The sequence below is a fragment of the Zosterops lateralis genome (genome assembly GCF_965231275.1).
Source record: "Zosterops lateralis genome assembly, chromosome: 16".
NCBI classification, from domain to species: Eukaryota; Metazoa; Chordata; class Aves; order Passeriformes; family Zosteropidae; genus Zosterops; species Zosterops lateralis.
In genome coordinates, this window is record NC_139776.1 from 1,029,263 (window position 1) to 1,046,483 (window position 17,221).

Sequence of the window (17,221 nt, forward strand, 5' to 3'; positions counted from 1 at the left end):
AAACACAAACACAAATCCACACATAAATGGAAGTGTCTGCTGCTAACCAGGGGCTCTGGAGTTCTCAGTGTGCACAGATTGCACCTCTCAGGGCTCTGCAGTAGAGAGAGGAGCTCTGAGGCTCCAGATTTCCATCACACCCTGAGCTCTGATCATGCAGTGCCCCCCAAGGCACACTGTCCCCTCCAGGGTCACTGCTGCACAGAATAAAGTGTAATAAAGACATTTTGGAGGAGGGCAGTGAGTGTCTTGGGTATCCACCAGTGATAACTGGGTGGTACATGCTTTTTGCATCATCAGGAAAACATTCCCAATAATCAGGAAAATTCTTGGGCAGTGAGCTGTGTTTTAATGAACTGCAGTCTGGGTTTTTCACTGTTTTGCTGGGTTTTGTACTACAAGTGAAATTTAATCTTCAAAAGAGATGCAGTAACCATATTTTTCAATAGTTTCTTCCTTTCCAGCCCTCTCTGCACTGCTGTAGTTTTGAACAAAACAAATTACTGTGATCCCTTAGGGCAGTGCTTACACTCCTCAGCAAACAGCAGTGGGAGACTCGGAGTGGAGCACAACAAAATATTGTTTGCAGAGACACTGGTGGAGAAATTAGACACAAAGACAATTGCTGTAAATTTAACATTAATACAAATCCAAAAAAAAAAAAGGCAGAGAATTCTGTGTTCTACACCCTGATAAACAAGAGGATGTACTTTCAAAATAAACTCTCCCAGGCACAGCATCCCCACATTTCATTGTCAGAAGCTCTGGTGCAGACTTTCCTTTTTGTGCTGCTGATGAGTATTTTAGTTCCTTCAAAATGTGCTGCTTTCCTATTTGGTTGGCTCAATAAATAAAGTCCTTGGCATGGAGCAGTCTCTGGGAAACCTTAATAAAAAAATTGCAATTCAGTCAGAAGTGGGTAACGACATTTGTGTCATTTTGGTTTTAGATAAAGTGTGCACAGTACTGGCCACGGAAGGAGGAGAAGGAAATGTTTTTTGAAGACACAAACTTGAAGCTAACATTGATATCTGAAGATATAAAATCCTACTACACAGTACGACAGCTGGAATTGGAAAACCTGACCGTGAGTACCAGATCTCATCCACTCCTTGTTCTCCTTGGGGTGAAATTCATCTCCTCACCAACAAGAGCTCGAAGTTGGTGGTCGTGAATTGTCCTGGATTTGATGATTCTGCTTGAGATATTGTGGAAATGAAACTCTTGGATATTTATGGGATGTACCTGGGGACCCATACCCAGAGTGACAGAAGCTTTTGAACTGTAGTGAAATAACTAAACTCTAAATAAGTCAATTAAGTAAATTAATAAATTATTTTAATTAATATTATTTATTATAATTTTACTATTATAATATTATTATATCATTATTTATTCTTATAATTATAATAATATTATATCTTATTTATTCTTATAATTATTATTATAATATTATTTTTTATTTTATTTTAAAATATTTCTAATGTCTAATATTTTGGTGTTTTTAATAATTAATTAAGTTTTAAATAATTAATTAGTTAAGTAAATTAATAAATAAACTCTAAATAAGTAAATTTACTTGCCCAATTCCCTTTGCTCTTAGTGGAGACCTTCACAACAACAGACCAGTAGCTGTAATTAATTTCTTGGCTATAAAAGCAGCTATAAAAGCTCCATCAGAGTGGTCAAACTTTGTCCTTGGGATTTAAATCAGCTGTTCTCCATCCTTCTGAGCGATGTACCCAAACTAAAAGAGCTCCCAACCCCCTGTTTTTGCAGAGTCAGGAAACTCGAGAGATTCTGCACTTTCACTACACCACCTGGCCAGACTTTGGGGTGCCGGAGTCCCCGGCGTCGTTCCTGAATTTCCTGTTCAAGGTGCGCGAGTCGGGCTCGCTGAGCCCCGGGCACGGCCCGGTCGTGGTGCACTGCAGCGCCGGCATCGGGAGGTCAGGCACCTTCTGCCTGGTGGACACCTGCCTGCTGCTGGTAAGGGACACCTCTGGGGCACCCCACACACACAGAAAGTGTTTTCCTGTCACCCCTGATCTTTTTCAGCCTTTTTGTAGCGGAGTTTTTTACTATTTTTACGTGAAAAGTGAGGTTATTGTAACTGTCGTTCGTGTTTATCATTCCTCTGTTGAAGAGGGACAGTTGATGGACTTCTGGTTTGAGCAGTGTGGTTGGAGAGGTGGCAGCCTCATCCTCCAATCCGTGGTCATTGTCCAAAATGTATATAAATCCAAGTAAAAAAATGAACTTCACTATTTTTGCCCTGACAGCTTTGACTGTGTGAGTGTAGTTCATTCCTGTCCTATAGTGACATTTTCCATGTAGGGAAAAGTGTAAGACTCACCCCTTAAGGTAAAGAACCCAGAAACTTCCTGTCATGGGCTGAAAACAGTATCTCCCTGCTAAGACTTTAAAATTCTCTGGAAAGGATATAGACCTATGAGGAGGCAAGTTTTGGATTGAGATGCAGCTCTGACCACTCAGAATTCCATACTGTCCTGACAGGGATTGGCTCAGTGTCAAGGAATAACCATCTATTGGACCTTGTCACTGTTCTTCCAACCCTGTATCCCTCTCTGTTGTCTGCAAGCCAGAGATTGTCCCTCCTAAAACATTCAGTATTTAGGGAGAAACACAAAAGGAAATAAAGGCTTTTTGGAGTGTTTTAGCAAAGTGTCAGAGGTTTTCTCAGACACCTGTAGGCGGCTTATCGTTTGTTTTCTGTTACATTTGTTATTTTTTTTTTTCCTTATTAAACCTTTTGCTTTACAAAACACCTCTGAAGAGTGGTCTGGCTAATTAATTTTAGTCACTTCTCTGCAAAGGCTGGACCCTCAGAGATTGATCCATTAGCACCAAGTTTGTAAGACTTTGCCACATGCTGACCTGTATCACACCTGCTCTGCCACACTGGGGAGCTTTGGGGGAGCCTTAAAGGAGCTGGGAAAGGCTCCCTGTGGGTTGCCACTGTTTTACTCTGCTCTTTTGGGAGTGTATTCCAAAGCATGCCTCGTTCCTCAGAGTCCATTTTGAGTCTGGGGAAGAGAAGTCTCCAGTTTTCAGAGTGATTCACAAAGACAGGCTTTGCCTTCAGGGAAAGCAGCATTTTTGAGGCCCAGCGTTTTCCCCTCTGTGTTTTTGGAGACCCAGTAATGAGCTGCTGATACCAATTGTGTGTGAGTTGGTTCTCTGTGCAATGTGGAGGGTGGTGTGAAGGCTCTACCACAGAATGAGTCACTGCAGTGAATCTCACCAGAGCAGAAAACACGTTTCACATTTCCATCCGCAGATGGACAAACGGAAAGATCCTTCTTCCGTGGACGTCAAGCAGGTTCTCCTGGAGATGAGGAAGTTCAGGATGGGGCTGATCCAGACTGCAGATCAGCTCCGCTTCTCCTACCTGGCTGTCATTGAAGGGGCAAAATTCATCATGGGAGATGCTTCAGTGCAAGTGAGTGCTCCTGGCAGCTCCCGGGGAGCTGCAGCAAGTGGGTGGGAGGAACAGGATGGAGAGAAGCTTCAAATTTGGTGCTTGTTTCAGCTTCAGCACGTGTTTATATTATGGGGGTTTTAGGTACAGTGCTTTACAATCTGTCACGACCCAAAGTGCTGTATTTAATTTATTTCCAAATAAATATTTGGAAATAAATAATTTTATTTATTTCCTCCTGTGCTTTCCTGCACAGTGACTGGGGTGGAGCTGCTGCATCAGCCTCCCTTGGCATTTCAGACAGCACAAGTTTTCTAATCTGCCTGAAGTTTAAGTGTCAGGATTAAATTCATCAAGGCTTTTTATGGTAAGCAGAACTCTAGCGAAATAGATTTTATTTTGTGCTGCTTACATTTTTTAGAAGCGGATTGGAATTTCTTGCTTTTATGGCCAGTATGTTTTTTTCTGTAGTGGATATAACTTGGGCTTGGAGTTCTTGTGTCTGGTTTTTCTTTCTTTTTTTTTTTTCAATGCAAATGAAGAACCACTTTAAGAGTAAATTAAAAAGTAGAGTATAAAGATTCTGCCATAAAGAGAAAAGCTTAACAAGGCTTGTCCTTCCCTGAAGGAGCAGTGGAAGGAGCTCTCCAACGAGGACCTGGAGCCTCCCCCTGAGCACACGCCCCCCCCTCCCAGGCCCCCCAAGAGAACCTCGGAGCTGCACAACGGGAGGATGCACGAGCACCCCGAGTTCTCCCCCAAGCACCAGGCAGGGGAGGAGGAGCTCAGGGCCTCCCTCAGCAGCGTGGAGGAGGCAGCTCCTGATGGCAGAGCACGGCCAGCTGCAGCCCCCAGCACAGACAGGTAAAGATCTGATTCCCCTGGGACCTGGGGACACACAGGTACAGCCCTCACTGCCCCCCCTGAGCACAGACAGGTAAAGATCTGACTGCCCTGGGACCTGGGGACAGACAGGTAAAGATCTGACTGCCCTGGGACCTGGGGACACACAGGTAAAGATCTGACTGCCCCTGGGAACTGGGGACACACAGGTAAAGATCTGACTGCCCTGGGACCTGGGGACAGACAGGTAAAGATCTGACTGCCCCTGGGAACTGGGGACACACAGGTACAGCCCTCACTGCCCGCCCTGAGCACAGACAGGTAAAGCTCTAATTACCCCTGGGGGTGACCAAGGGGAGGAGATGCTCAGTTCCACCCTGAGATGCTCTTTGGGGGTTTTTTAGGGCTGGAGGAGCAGCCCCATTCCATCCCTGTCTGGCTTTCTGGGCAGGTGTTTGAGTTCAGAGCTCTGGCATTCCCCTGAGCCAGCTGTGGGTGTGAGCTGGGTTCATTCACTGCCTGTCTTGGTGCAGATTTGTGATGAGCAATGAAAGCAGGTGGTGGTTCAAGCTTATTCTTTAAAGGGCACAAAATCCTCGCAAGCTCTTCCTAAACCTCTGTCGATCAGCCAGCTGTGTCCTAACTGGAGACAGGCTCTGCTTTGGTGGCTGCTGCAGCTCCAAGAGATTCCCATCTCTGTGGTGTTCTTGGAGCAGCTGCACGGCCTCTCTCCTCCATGATCAATCCATTCCTCCCCACCCTGACTGTCCCTCCCTGTGTCCCCAGCACTAGTCACGACACTGAAGCGCGGAGGAGAACGGTCGGGGAGAACGCGCGGCTCTCGCCCCGCAAGGAGGAGCCCCCGAAGGAGAACCCCGAGGAGGAGGACGAGAACGTGGTGGCCACTTGGAAACCCTTCCTAGTGAATATCTGCATGTTCACTTTCCTCACGGCAGGAGCTTATCTCTGCTACAGGGTGTGTTTCCACTGACCCGTGGCCCCGAGGGAGCGCCGCTCCCGGCCCGAGCTCGGCTCCTGGGGCCCCTCCAGGCAGGGCAGCCTTGGCTCAGAGCAGGTAGATTTTAGGGGGAAAAGGCCAGAACTTTGGGTAGGGCTTAATGAGAGAATCGATGCACTAGGGTTTTTATCCAGCCCTGTGGTCCCAAGAACATAGTATTTGTAATTCTCAGGGCCTTGAAAATATTCAGGAGTAAGCAGAGAAAATGCCAAATAGTCTGTTTTTCCTTTTTTTTTTCTTTTGTTTTTTTCCTTTTTTTTTTTTTAACTGAATAATAGAATTACAACACATTGTTGTTTTTAGCCTTTTTTAAAAAAAAGCCAGTTCATTTTCTTTTGTTTCAGAAAAACTAGGCACAAGTGAAACTTGCTTGTACTCTCCAAGTGTTGTAACCAAATACATGACTTACATTGACAAGTTCCCGAAAAAAAAAGAAAAAGAAACCCACATACCTGAAGAATGTAAACTTTTGGAAGGGGAGGTGTGTTTGTGGTTGGTTTTTGGTTTGTTTTTTGTCTTTTTTTTAAATTTGCTTCATCTTTAAAGACTGAGTTGTGGGCAGTGCCTGTGGTATTGATATATTTAATCTTGGCAAAAATGTTCTTAAAGAGCTGATTGTTTTACTTGTGTTGATAGAACCAGGCTTCTGCATTTGCTCAGGGTATCCCAACATGTCCAGCTCTTGGATTTTTTTTTTTCTTTTTTTTTTTTTCTTTACTAAGTGTATCTCCTCATTGACTTTTGTTGCACTCTACTTGCACATATGCCTCTTTACATTGCACCATCCTTTCTAAAGCTGTTTTTACTTTTATATTCTGGGTTGGGAGAGGTCGAGGGGAGGGAGAGAAACAGGAGAAGGGAGATTCAACCAAACCATGTCCACCAGCAGTGGGGCCGTGCCCGTGGAAGGACCAGTCCTCAAACCTCAGCATTTGGAATGTAAAATGCAGTTTCACTCTGCAGCTGCTCCCTCAGGCCCTGCTGAGGGAAGGGTTGGGGAGATCCAGAGCAATCCCTGCTCTGGGGCAGCTTCCCTGAGCCAGGAACAGGCCAGCAGGAGCCAGGGCTCTGAACAAACCCCCTGTGCTGTGTTGAAGCCCTGGTGATGGCAGCGTGGTGTGTCCTGCTGTGCTCACAGCAGAGATCCCAGCCCTGGCTCAGCCCCACAGCACCAGGGCTCAGGGGTGAAATGCTGCTGGGGGAGGTTGGGCTGTGTGGGGAGGACTGGCACTGGAAGGCAGCGTTGCACCAGTGCTGTTCCTCCAATAATACCAAATTATTAATAGTTTAAACAATAATAGCAAAGGTCGCTTTGCTTGTGTCATGGTGCAGAGGGCAGGAGCAAACTCACTCCTGGGAGCTGTTGGTGATTGAACCTGCCCCATGACAGCTGATCTGCAGCAGTGTTACAGATTTGTTTTGTTTCTAAAGTCTTTCTGGATTTATAGCACTTAAACCACCCTGAGTGCAGCCCTGGCTGTGGAGGAGCCCAGGGGAGCCCCTCCACTCCCTATTTATTTTTGCCAAGCTGGCTGTAGGTGTAGCTCTTCCTTCAGTGGGTGAGTAGGTGAAGGGGTGGGTGGGGGTGGGAGTTACTTCTGTTTTGTGTTTTGTAAAGCTTTGCATCAAGGGCTTTTCAAGAGTACAATAATAAATCCTCAGGTAGTACTGGGACTCAATCCTTTACCTGTGTGAGACTGTTGGTCAGACCAGTACTTGAAAGGAGGAATGTTGTAATCAGTCAATATTTAGTTATATTATTGGAAACAGGAAAAAAATGAGTATAGAAAAATGGTAATATATAATGGCTCATCTGTGTATTTAAGATACATTCTGTGATTGCTTTGTCCCCACTGTTCTCTGAGGCACCATTTGTACCCCTTTGTATTAAAGTGCATGTGAAGTCTGAAACACCACGTGCTTGAAAGGTGACAGAACTTATACTCCTGCTTTCCTGATGTGCCCAAAAGATATTTGCATGACCCGATCCTTAAGTGGCTGTGGTTCAGAGGGGTGTTGCTGAGTCTCTCTGTCCAGCACTGGACTGATTGGTGTTTATCAGAGCCCATGTACTCACCTAACCCTTGGCATGACTCCCCGTGGGATCCCGTGTGCTCCGTGTGCCCGGTGGTAGCATGTTCCTTTCAGCTGAGTGAGTGTAGTACAGACATTCCAGAGAGCTCAGGCAGCCCTGCCACCCCTCCCCTGGCACTGGGACACCCAGGGGGAGAAACCCACGTTCTCAAGAAGAGGGACTTTTAAATCTTATCTATGGCAGGAAAACAAAGGATCTGTACTTTGAATACAGAATTATTCACTTGCAAATGATTTCCTGCAGGTGACAGAAGAGCTTTGAGCATCCTCTTGGTGCCTGTTTGTTCCCTGTGTCCCAGGCCTGGCTCTGTGGGTCACAGTGGCTGTGCCCAGAGCCCAGGGAGGTGTGGGCAGGGCTGGGAGCCCTGAGCTGTGCCCATTTTGTTTGCTGTCCTGTACTGTCTGTGGTAGTTGGGGGGTGTATATACCGTAGCACAGTGGGGTGTTGGGTAACCTGTTCTTGGAAATGGACAAACATCCATGTTAGACTCGTTAGAAAGTTAGTGAGCTGCTCTGCTATCTGCCTTAAGCAAATATTTACTCATCAGGTCTTTCTTTTTTACAGATTGCCATAGAATAAACTTTTATAAAAAAAAAAAATAAATGTAAAAAAACTCGACAAAAAAGCTGAATGTTTTGGTATAATACAGTTTCAGGTATCTTGTCTTTTGTGTAAGCCGCTGCTGGGCCTCCCAGGTTAGAGTACAACTGTACAGTTTTTCAATCTCCCATAAAAATTTTCAGTTCTCATTTTAGTTGTAACAATAAAACTTTTTTTAAAGAACTCCCTTGAACGAGTCATTGGTTCTGGGCTGGATCCCTGGGCTCCTGCTTGACCCCTGTGCACATGAAGACTGGGAGGGTTTGGAGAGTAAAGGGATTTAAATGTTTCTGTAAGAACTTCCTGGAGGCAGACCTCCAGTGAAAGAGTAGAGGATCCCCATCTCTCCCTCCACCTCCTTTTCCCTCTTCTGCTTTTTCACATTGAACAGTTGAATTTTAAGGTAAGAAGTGCAGGAACTCAGGCACACTGGTTGGTTTCTGCTGGCGCTGATGCTGCACCTCCTGCTGTTTGAACTCCAGTACTTACCTTTGCTTTATATTTTTTAAGGAAACCTATAACTGGAGGAGAGAGTTCACCAAAGTGGGTTTAGTGCCTCTTACCTGTCCCCAGATCTGCCACCACAGCAGCAGGAAACACTCCCAGGAGCTTGTCTCAAATGGTTTATTAGAACTTTAGAAAACAGTATGAAATCCAACAAATAAATACCAAATAGAAAAGTTTTATGTGTATATATATATATATAAATATGTACACACAAGCCCAACCCTTTCAAGTATTGCACCTGAAGCCAGGCTGCTCCCCAGGGTCACCCTGCCAGCCAGGGCTGGGTGAGGAGGGCGAGTCTTGGTCTGTGACTAAATTCAGAATTTCCCAAAAACAAACCTGTGCACCCCTCAGTCAGACCTGCACATGGCAAATCCCCTGCAGCTGGGCACACACACATTCCCCTTCCAGAGCCTGGCAGGCCCTGCTGGACCTGGCCTGAGCTGCAACAATTTTAAAGAAAGTGACTTAAGGAGTACCAGGTTTTCCTTCTGCAGCTGAATTGCCTGAGCAAAGAAATCCACCAAGGAATGGTGCTGGATTTGTTCTACTGACAGGGCAGTTGATGGACTGGGAGAGTGATCATTTCTCTCCTTGGGGAATGCCAAATTAATAAATTACTTCCTGGGAAAACAGATCATACTGGACAGAGTTGGAGCTAATTCCAGCAAGATGGAGATTCCTAACTCCAGTTGAGACCTGGATCCACATTGAGAGATGCCAGTTTTCATTGTGCAGCACTTGGTGTTTCATCATGTGCTGAGAGGCTGAGAAAACACATTCCAGCTGCATCCTGGAGATGACAGAGTGTCCCCTTTGGAAATAAACCTGTCCTGGGGCAGGAGGGACAGAACAGAAGGAAACCACACAAAACCAAACCCTCAGGTGTCCAACTCCTCACAGCCCACTGCTAAAACACTGTGATTTCAATCTCAGCCTCCTGAGCTGTTTCTCTCAGTTCACAGCAGATCCTGTCCATCTTCTCAAAGGCTTGTCTGCCCCGTTCCCCTGTGGAGAGAGAAAACAGCCCCTGCTGAGGGACAGGCAGGAGCACCCTGAGGAACCCTCTGGGACACTCCTGTCACAGCCTTGTGTGGAAGGAAGGACTCAAGAGTGACCAGCACATCCCTCAGGGAAGAGTTTTCCAAAAGCAGCTAGAAGCCACCATGGAAAATCAGGCCTCCTGGAATGACTTCAATGAGTAACAGTTTGGAGCAGCACAGCTGGAAAACCTGTCACACACATGAGCCTGAGTGTTCTGTGGACATCCCCAGGACTGAGCCTGGCTCAGAGTGAGCTTTGGAAGAACAGAACAGGGAGATGGTTCTCTCCTGCATGACCTGGCCATGCTCTGGCTGCATTCCAGCTGTTGAGCCCCCAGGAAAAGCACAAACACTGGGCAGCAGGAGGTGGGGAGCACTGATGTTCTATCAGGTCACCTCCACTGTCAGTCTGCTTGGATTCCAGTGAAGTAACAAGTAATGAGCCAGCATAAAACCATCAGTCTTTATCTGTGAGCTTTTCTAAAGGTTCAGTGGTTCCTAAAGCACTTAATCCTTCAGGATCTCCTTGGTCTGGCTCTATAAACTCCATCAGGGGCCCTTGGCTGTTACGTGTGATGTGAAGTTTATCTTCCTGGTATGAAACAGCTGCTCATGAAATATTTCCGTTGTCCTGGATGTGTTCAGGCTGAACTTGAGGCCCCTCCTGGTCCTGCACTACTTCACACCATCCTCTCAGACCGTTTGAAATAAAAGCTGTTACAAAAGCCTCACTTACCAAAGGACAGGGTGGTTTCCCTGGCTGCATTCCTGACTTCCTCTGTCTCAGACTGGCACAGGTGGGCGACCTGCTCGATGCTCTCCACAGCCTGTTTGGAGAAAAGAAGAACTTGCCTCAGCAGCTTCTCAGCAGCCCGGTGGGCATTTTCACAGGGCAAACACAACCCTCCACATCCACCCTCGGGGCAGGCAGGGCTGGGAGGGCTCACCCTGAGGTTCTTCAGAGCCAGACACGCAGCCTGCTGCAGCCTCGTGTCACAGCTGGATAAAGCATCGGTGTAAAACAGCACAGCCTGGATGGAGACAGAGGGAGATAAAAAGGAAATTCAGAAGTGTGAACCCAAGTGACAGGAGGGGTTTAACCCCCGTGAAATGGAACAAGGCAGAGACAAATCCCCTGAGCAATGCTGTGTTTAGGGGCTCGTTCCCAGCTGGAACAAGGTGAGGAAAGCAGGGCAGTGCTGGGGAAGCTCCTCGGAGTCCCCCTGCTGTGCCCTGCTCCCTGAACTCCCGGCTGTCCCTGAGCTCCCTGCTGTCCTGTCCCTCGGCTCCATGCTGTCCCCCAGCTCCCCAGTGTCCCCCCACTGTCCCTGGTGTCCCCCCACTGTCCCCCAAGCTCTCCAGTGTACCTCCTCTTCCCAATGTCCTGCTGTCCCCTGATCCCTGGTGTCCCCTCACTGTCCCCCAAGCTCCCCAGTGTCCCTCCACTGTCCCCCAAGCTCCCCAGGGTCCCCCCTGTCCCCAGCTCCCCAGTGTCCCGCTGTCCCCCAGGCTCCCCAGTGTCCCGCTGTCCCCCAGGCTCCCCAGTGTCCCCCTGTCCCCGCTCACCCGTGGCCGCAGGTGGCCGCAGCCGCTGCCGCCGGCCCGGGCCAGGCAGGCGGTGGCCGCTTTGCTCACTCGGTGATTCTCGTCCAGCTGCAGCAGCCCGAGCAGCCGGAGCGTCCGCGGCAGCGGCTGCAGCCGGTTCAGCCTCTTCCCCTTCAGCTTCTTCAGCGTCTTCAGCCTCCCGGGGCACTGCAGCTCCTCGATCAGCATCACTGCGGGCAAGGACCGGCCTCAGCCCGGGGACACACAGACACCGGGGACACAGAGCCTGGGACACACAGACACCCCCGGGGGACACACAGAGTCCCTACACAGACCCCAGGGACACACAGAGACCCCCCGGAACACATGACACCCCAGGGACACACACGAACCCTACACAGACCTCGGGGACACACAGAGACCCCCCGGGACATACAGAACCTCCCCGGGGGACACACAGACCCTACACAGACCCCAGGGACACACGGACACCCCCCGGGAGACACACAGAGCCCCTACACAGACCCCGGGGGACACACAGGGACCCCCAGCCCGGTGCCCTCGGCTCCTCTCCCGGCCGGGGACAGCCCGAGCAGGGCAGGAGCAGAGCAGGACCAGCCCTCTGCCCCCCTGCCTTGTCCCCTGTCCCTGTCACTGTCCCCGGGCTGGGACAGCAGGGCAATGCTCGAGGTCTCAGCCCCCTCCACGAGTCCTCTGCATCAACACGAGCCTGGAGATGCTGCCAATACCAGCACTAATTTTTAAATAATTATTTTCCAATACAGAGAAAGTTCTGAAGTGCTTTCACACGTTGGACAGGACTCCAGTGAGGCAGTGGCTTCCTCAGGCTACAAAACGCACCTCAGTAACCTCAGCAGGCAACTTTATTGCTCTTTTCTGTGCCCGAGTCCAGCTATAGCAGTGACCCCAAGGCACAGACTGCACTCAGTCCTTGGGATCGGCTGGGGGCTGCTCCTTGTGTCTGCTGCAGCTTCAGAATATCCAAACCCCACTTTTCAGGGCACTTAAGCCCACCCTTCACAGGGGGTTTGTTTGCACACACTCAGCTATGGGAGTCAAGCACTCTTTTCCTGTCCTGATTAAAACCCCGCGGTCATAAGAGGAATAAAAATGGAAACAAGTTTGTCAGTGCAGGGGCTGGGCTGTTTCCTGCCCTGGAGCTGTGTCTGCAGCAGGAGGAGCCCAGCTCTGCCCTCACCTTCCTTGGCCAGCTTTGCCAGGTGTTTCTCCAGGCTGCTGATGTGGTGCCTCTCCAGGTAACGATAGAACTGGAATAAAGTCACCGGCTCCGTCTGCAGGTGTGGGGAGGGGAGGAGCCCCTCGCAGGTGAGGATCTGCTCCAGCAGCCTCTGCAGCACTGCAGGGAACAGAAAGGAGGAAGACACACAGAAAACAGCAGGTTGGTGATGTGGAAGGTGCTGACAGCAACCAGAGGTTTGGCTTTGGGGTTTTTTTAAATGCACTGGGATAATTTGCGGTTGTTTTTAAATGCCCAGGGATAATTTTCAGCCCTGCACTGAAGTGAAATCAGCGTGGCCTGGTGCTCTGTACCTGTCTCCAGGTGGCTGGGGTACTTCTCCTTCACCTTGAGCATCATCGTGTATTTCAGGGCGTGGCGGAACCTTTCTGCAGAGGTCACCAGGATGCTGCTGCCAGGCTCTGCCAGGTCGCTCCAGATCTTCAGGTATTGCTTCTTCTTCTTAGTCTTCTGAATAACTGAAACCCAACGTTTTAAAGAGTCAGCGAGCTCTGGCAGATTTGGGATTTCACATGAGAAATCAGGCAGCAGATTGGCCTGTCTGGACATGGGGCAGCATTAAATTGTATTTGCATTGGGGATGGTTTTGTTATAAATGGGACATTTGCTGCTCAAATGTTCACACCTGCAAGCACTGACCTCCCCAAGCTTGGGCTGAGCCCCTGAACTGCCACCAGCAGCTTTTCTGCCTCTTCTCATTGCTCCCTTCACCCCAGCACTGAGCCAGTTCCAGAAGAACATTCTGCCTCTCATTGCGCTTTATTCATTTTGTCATGTCCAGCAGCCAATGGAAGAATTTAGTGGTGGGAAGACCTGAGGCAGAATTCTGAGCCCACCAAACTGTTCTGGCATAGTGGGCACAGAATTTGGGCTGTTCCCTCACCGAGGAAAAACACAGGTGTAAAAGAGGATTTTATTAAGGAAGAAAAAATGGACCAAAGAATGAGCCTTGTTTTCCCTAAGAATCCACTAAAAGAGCTGGTTTAATGTGTTTGCAAGGGATTTAAATGAAAGCCCAGGCTCTGGGGAGGCTCAGCCTTGCAGTGAGGCAGGGACTCACTTTTGTCAACAGACAGGTCCAGGACATCCCCCAGGACTCGTGTCTGCTCTGACACCTCCTCCAAGATGCTCTCCTGGACCACCTGGGCCACGTTTGGTGTCCTCAGTTTCTGAAAGGCAACAGACAGAACTCAGGAGCTGAAACAAGGGCAGGATCAAACCCCAGAGAAATGAGGATTTGTTCCTTAGACTCCAACTTTGAAGACAAGAGAGAAAAGCCCTCTGCTCTCAGAAGGCTCTTTGCCTATCAGACACAACACTGCTCCCTGCTGTAGCAGTTTTTCTCTCATTAAACATTTCCCAAGGCAGTTTTTCCCACATTAAACATTTCCCAAGGCAATCCTGTGCATTTGCAGCCTGCTTTGGGCACAGAGACATAGCTTAGAGCTGCAGCAAACCCCAGGGGCTGAGGAGAGGCAGCAGAATTTTGTGTGGACACACGTGTACTGCATTAATGCACCCCATTTCCATTCTGAGCCTCTGTGCTGTTATAAAACAAACAAAACAAATCAAACCCTCCTGTAATCAGAATCAACAATGCCCTGGAAACCCCCAGGCTGCCCTGTACCTGCAGGAGACCTTTGCACAGCCTCAGGTGTGTTATCAGCAGCGTGTCCAGGTTGTCATCCCCAGTGGTGACATCTTGTGCCTCTGCTCTGCTGTCACAGCTCAGGGACTGGAGCCCGTTGCCATTGTATGTGCTGGTGAGATGAGGGGAAAAAAGAGTTAGAAGCCTCATCACTAAATAGAATTGAAGATTCTCAACAGGGAGATGTGAAAAGAAACCAGGTGGCATTGAACAGAAAGTAGAATTTTCTTCAATTGCCTTTACAACACTCTCTAAACCCACGGGGAGAGATTTCTGCCCTGGCTTTGACCCCCCCAGCTGTTTCCCTGTCCCCCTTTGGCTGTTCTCACCAGGAGCTGCAGCACAAACCTGACACTGCCTGTCCTGATGCTCCCAAACAGGGACAGCTCGTCAGCACTGCAGTCGGTGTTCAGGAAATCAAAACTCTCCAGCACTGTCTCCACCATCAAACTCTCCATGGAGGAATGTTTGGGGAGTGTCTTCAGCTGTTGATGAAATAGAGGCAGAAATACTGTTATTTGTACATTTTGCAGTTGTTCTCTGCTGTAATAATAAATCACTTTCCTTTTCTGATTTCTTTCTTAACACCTCAGGGAAGTCTGCTCTTGGTGCAGCACTCTGACCTCTAAATGATGTTGCTAATTAAATTCAATATTTTAATCTCTGTGGATCCCCCTGTATCTCCATGCCTGCTAAGGCTGGTGAGAGCTGATAAATCTCTGTCACCAACAGAGTTTTCACCCATTCCCTGTTTCAGAGCTCAAAGCACCAGCCTTGGGGGGCAGCACCCAAGAGCTCCACATCAAAGGTGAATTTCCTGGGGCCACCACCTTTGTCCCCTGTGGAAAGGCTGCACTGAGGGTACTTGGTCTGGGTTTTAAACTCTGTTTTTCCAGGGGTTTCACTGCAGCAGGAGCTCAGGGCAGTTGTGTTGTCAGCAGTTCTGACTCCAGCCTGGCTCCATCCCCAGCCCTGTCCCGGCTCCCAAACCTGCCCTGCAGCCCCTGCTGCCCCTCCCCAGGGCTTTGCTGTGGGGAAAGGGAGAGCCCAGCACGGTGACCTGGCAGGGAGCCCTGGGGACAGGGGGTTTGCTGGGCTGCTGAGGCCACCCCCAGCTACACCAGGCTGGAAAAACAGCCCCAGAGTCAGAGCCAGGCCAAAGGCTGAGGGGCAGACACAGAGCCTGGGTTCTGCTCAGCCTGGAGCTCCTTCCCCGATTCCTTCCCTATCCCTGCTCCATCCATGGTTCCTCCCCTTGTTCCTTCCCCATGCTCTCTCCTTCCTTGCTTCCTTCCCCATCCTGTCTCCATCCCTGGTTTCTTCCCCATCCTCTCTCCATCTCTGCTCCTTCCCTTGTTCCTTTCCCACCTCCGCTCCATCCCTGGTTTCTTGCCTGGTTCTTTCCCCATCCTCTCTCCATCCCTGGTTCCTTCCCCATCCCCTCTTCTCCTTCCCTGCTTCCTTCCCTATCCTCTCTCCATCCCTGGTTCCCTTCTTGGTTCCTTCCCCACCCTCTTTCAATGCCTGGTTTCTTTCCCATCCTCTTTCCATCCCTTCTTCCTTCCCCATCCCCGCTCCATCCCTGTTTCCTCCCCTTGCTCCTTTCCCCATCCCCGCTCCCTTCCCGGGCCCGCCCTGACCTCTGGCGGCCAAACTCCCTCCCTGGGTCGGAGCCCCGTCGGCAGCAGCGGCCGGAGCGGAGCCCAGAGCGGGCCCGGAGCTCCCCCGGGGCTGCCAGAGACCCCCAGAGACCCCCACATCGCCCCCCGAGAGCAAAACCCGGCCTGTACCTTCAATTTGTCCCTCAGGGACGACACCTGTCCCTGCAGTTTGCCCAGCGGTGCCGTCCCGGCCCCGGGGGATCCCAGCAGGGCGAGCAGGTCCCGCAGGGCCCCGTCCATGGGCTGTGCCCGGGGCTCGCTCCAGCTCCTGGGGCCGCTGCTCTCCTGCTCGGCCTGCCGGCGGTGCCGGGGCTGCCTAAAGGAGCCCGAGGTGTCTCTGTGCCGGCCGGGACAGGCGGCGGGGCTGGGGAACCCCTCCGCACACGGAGTTTTCCTCAGGATGTCCAGGGTGCTGTGGGCCGGGAGAGGCCGCGGCCCCTCAGGGCCCATCCCCGGGGGCTCCGGGCTGGGGCTCCGGGATCCCGCCCCTTTCTGCGGCTCCTCGGAGCTGAACGAGTCCCCCTCGCTGCTCTCGGCGGGGTTCGGGGCTTTGCTCCTCGCGGGGACGGCGAAGTCGCAGTTGGCCAGGTAGCTCAGGATGCTCGGGGGACGGGGCTCGGCCTCGCCCGGGCCGGGCCGGGGCTGCGGGACGGACGGACAGACGGACAGACAGGGCCGGTCAGAGCCCAGACACACCGGGACAGGGATTCCCCGGCTGCCGGTTTGATTTGAACCACAGCAAACACCCACACCCCGAAACTCCGACCCTCCCAGGGGCTGAAATCAGTTTTGCTCCTTTTTTTTTGTTTGTTTCTTTTTTTTGTTTTGTTTTGGGTTTTTTGTTTTTGTTTATTTTTTTGGGGGGGAAGGGGTTGGGTTTTTGTTTGTTTGTTTGGGTTTTTTGGGTTTTTTGGGGTTTTTTTTTGTTTTTTTGGGGGGGTTGGGGTGGTTTTTTTTTTTTTTTTTTTTGTTTTTTTGGGTTTTTTTAAATGCTGTACAAAATCTAAAATTTGAACTCAAAAGAATACAGCTAAAAGAAAAAAAAATTTAACAAAGCCCCCAAAATAAACTGCAATAAATAAAAAAATAATAAAATAATTAAAAATAAAAAATAAATGAAATAATAAAATAATAAATAAAATAAAAAATAAAACAATGAAAAATAAGTAAATAAAATAAGTAATAAAATAAATAAAATAAATAATAAAATGATAATAAATAAATAATGAAATAATAAGCTTGATAAATAAATAAATAAGAAATAAATTATAATAAAAATAAACCTAAAATAAGGTGCCAGAGTGCTGTTTCCACACTGCTGACTGTGCCCTGGCCAGTCTGACCCAGCCCAAAGCCTGTGCTCTGCCTTTCCCCTCCCTGTACTCACCAGGTAATATCTCTCCCTGAAGCTGGGGGTGTTTGGGGGGGTCCAGTTGTACAGGGAGCTCTTCCTGCTGCCCACAGAGAACTTGGCAGTGCTCCCAGGGGACAGGAACAGGTTCTCGGTGTCAAAGGGGCTGCAGCAGAAAACAAAGGTCAA

At 49.5% G+C, this 17,221-nt stretch overlaps 2 protein-coding genes across 9 annotated transcripts in view; one reads left to right on the forward strand and one right to left on the reverse strand.

The window, feature by feature from the left end:
• PTPN1 (protein tyrosine phosphatase non-receptor type 1) overlaps positions 1-5,745 on the forward strand; it is a 30,770-nt gene extending 25,025 nt beyond the window's left edge. The window contains exons 5-9 of the mRNA XM_083873108.1: positions 950-1,087; positions 1,780-1,989; positions 3,302-3,463; positions 4,071-4,306; positions 5,072-5,745. Of these exons, the coding sequence (XP_083729234.1) occupies positions 950-1,087; positions 1,780-1,989; positions 3,302-3,463; positions 4,071-4,306; positions 5,072-5,276 (951 nt within the window). The 3' untranslated portion in view covers positions 5,277-5,745. The remainder of the gene's footprint in view (positions 1-949; positions 1,088-1,779; positions 1,990-3,301; positions 3,464-4,070; positions 4,307-5,071) is intronic.
• A 2,863-nt stretch (positions 5,746-8,608) lies between these two features.
• Positions 8,609-17,221, reverse strand: part of RIPOR3 (RIPOR family member 3) — a 43,297-nt gene continuing 34,684 nt past the window's right edge. For all 8 annotated transcript variants that reach the window (XM_083873362.1, XM_083873358.1, XM_083873359.1 and 5 more), the window contains 11 exons: positions 17,069-17,198; positions 15,811-16,323; positions 14,369-14,505; positions 14,000-14,132; positions 13,433-13,541; positions 12,666-12,830; positions 12,313-12,471; positions 11,115-11,323; positions 10,496-10,579; positions 10,285-10,375; positions 8,609-9,513 (listed from right to left, as the gene is read on the reverse strand). In XM_083873362.1, coding sequence (XP_083729488.1) covers positions 9,416-9,513; positions 10,285-10,375; positions 10,496-10,579; positions 11,115-11,323; positions 12,313-12,471; positions 12,666-12,830; positions 13,433-13,541; positions 14,000-14,132; positions 14,369-14,505; positions 15,811-16,323; positions 17,069-17,198 — 1,828 coding nt within the window. In that variant the 3' untranslated portion in view covers positions 8,609-9,415. The remainder of the gene's footprint in view (positions 9,514-10,284; positions 10,376-10,495; positions 10,580-11,114; positions 11,324-12,312; positions 12,472-12,665; positions 12,831-13,432; positions 13,542-13,999; positions 14,133-14,368; positions 14,506-15,810; positions 16,324-17,068; positions 17,199-17,221) is intronic.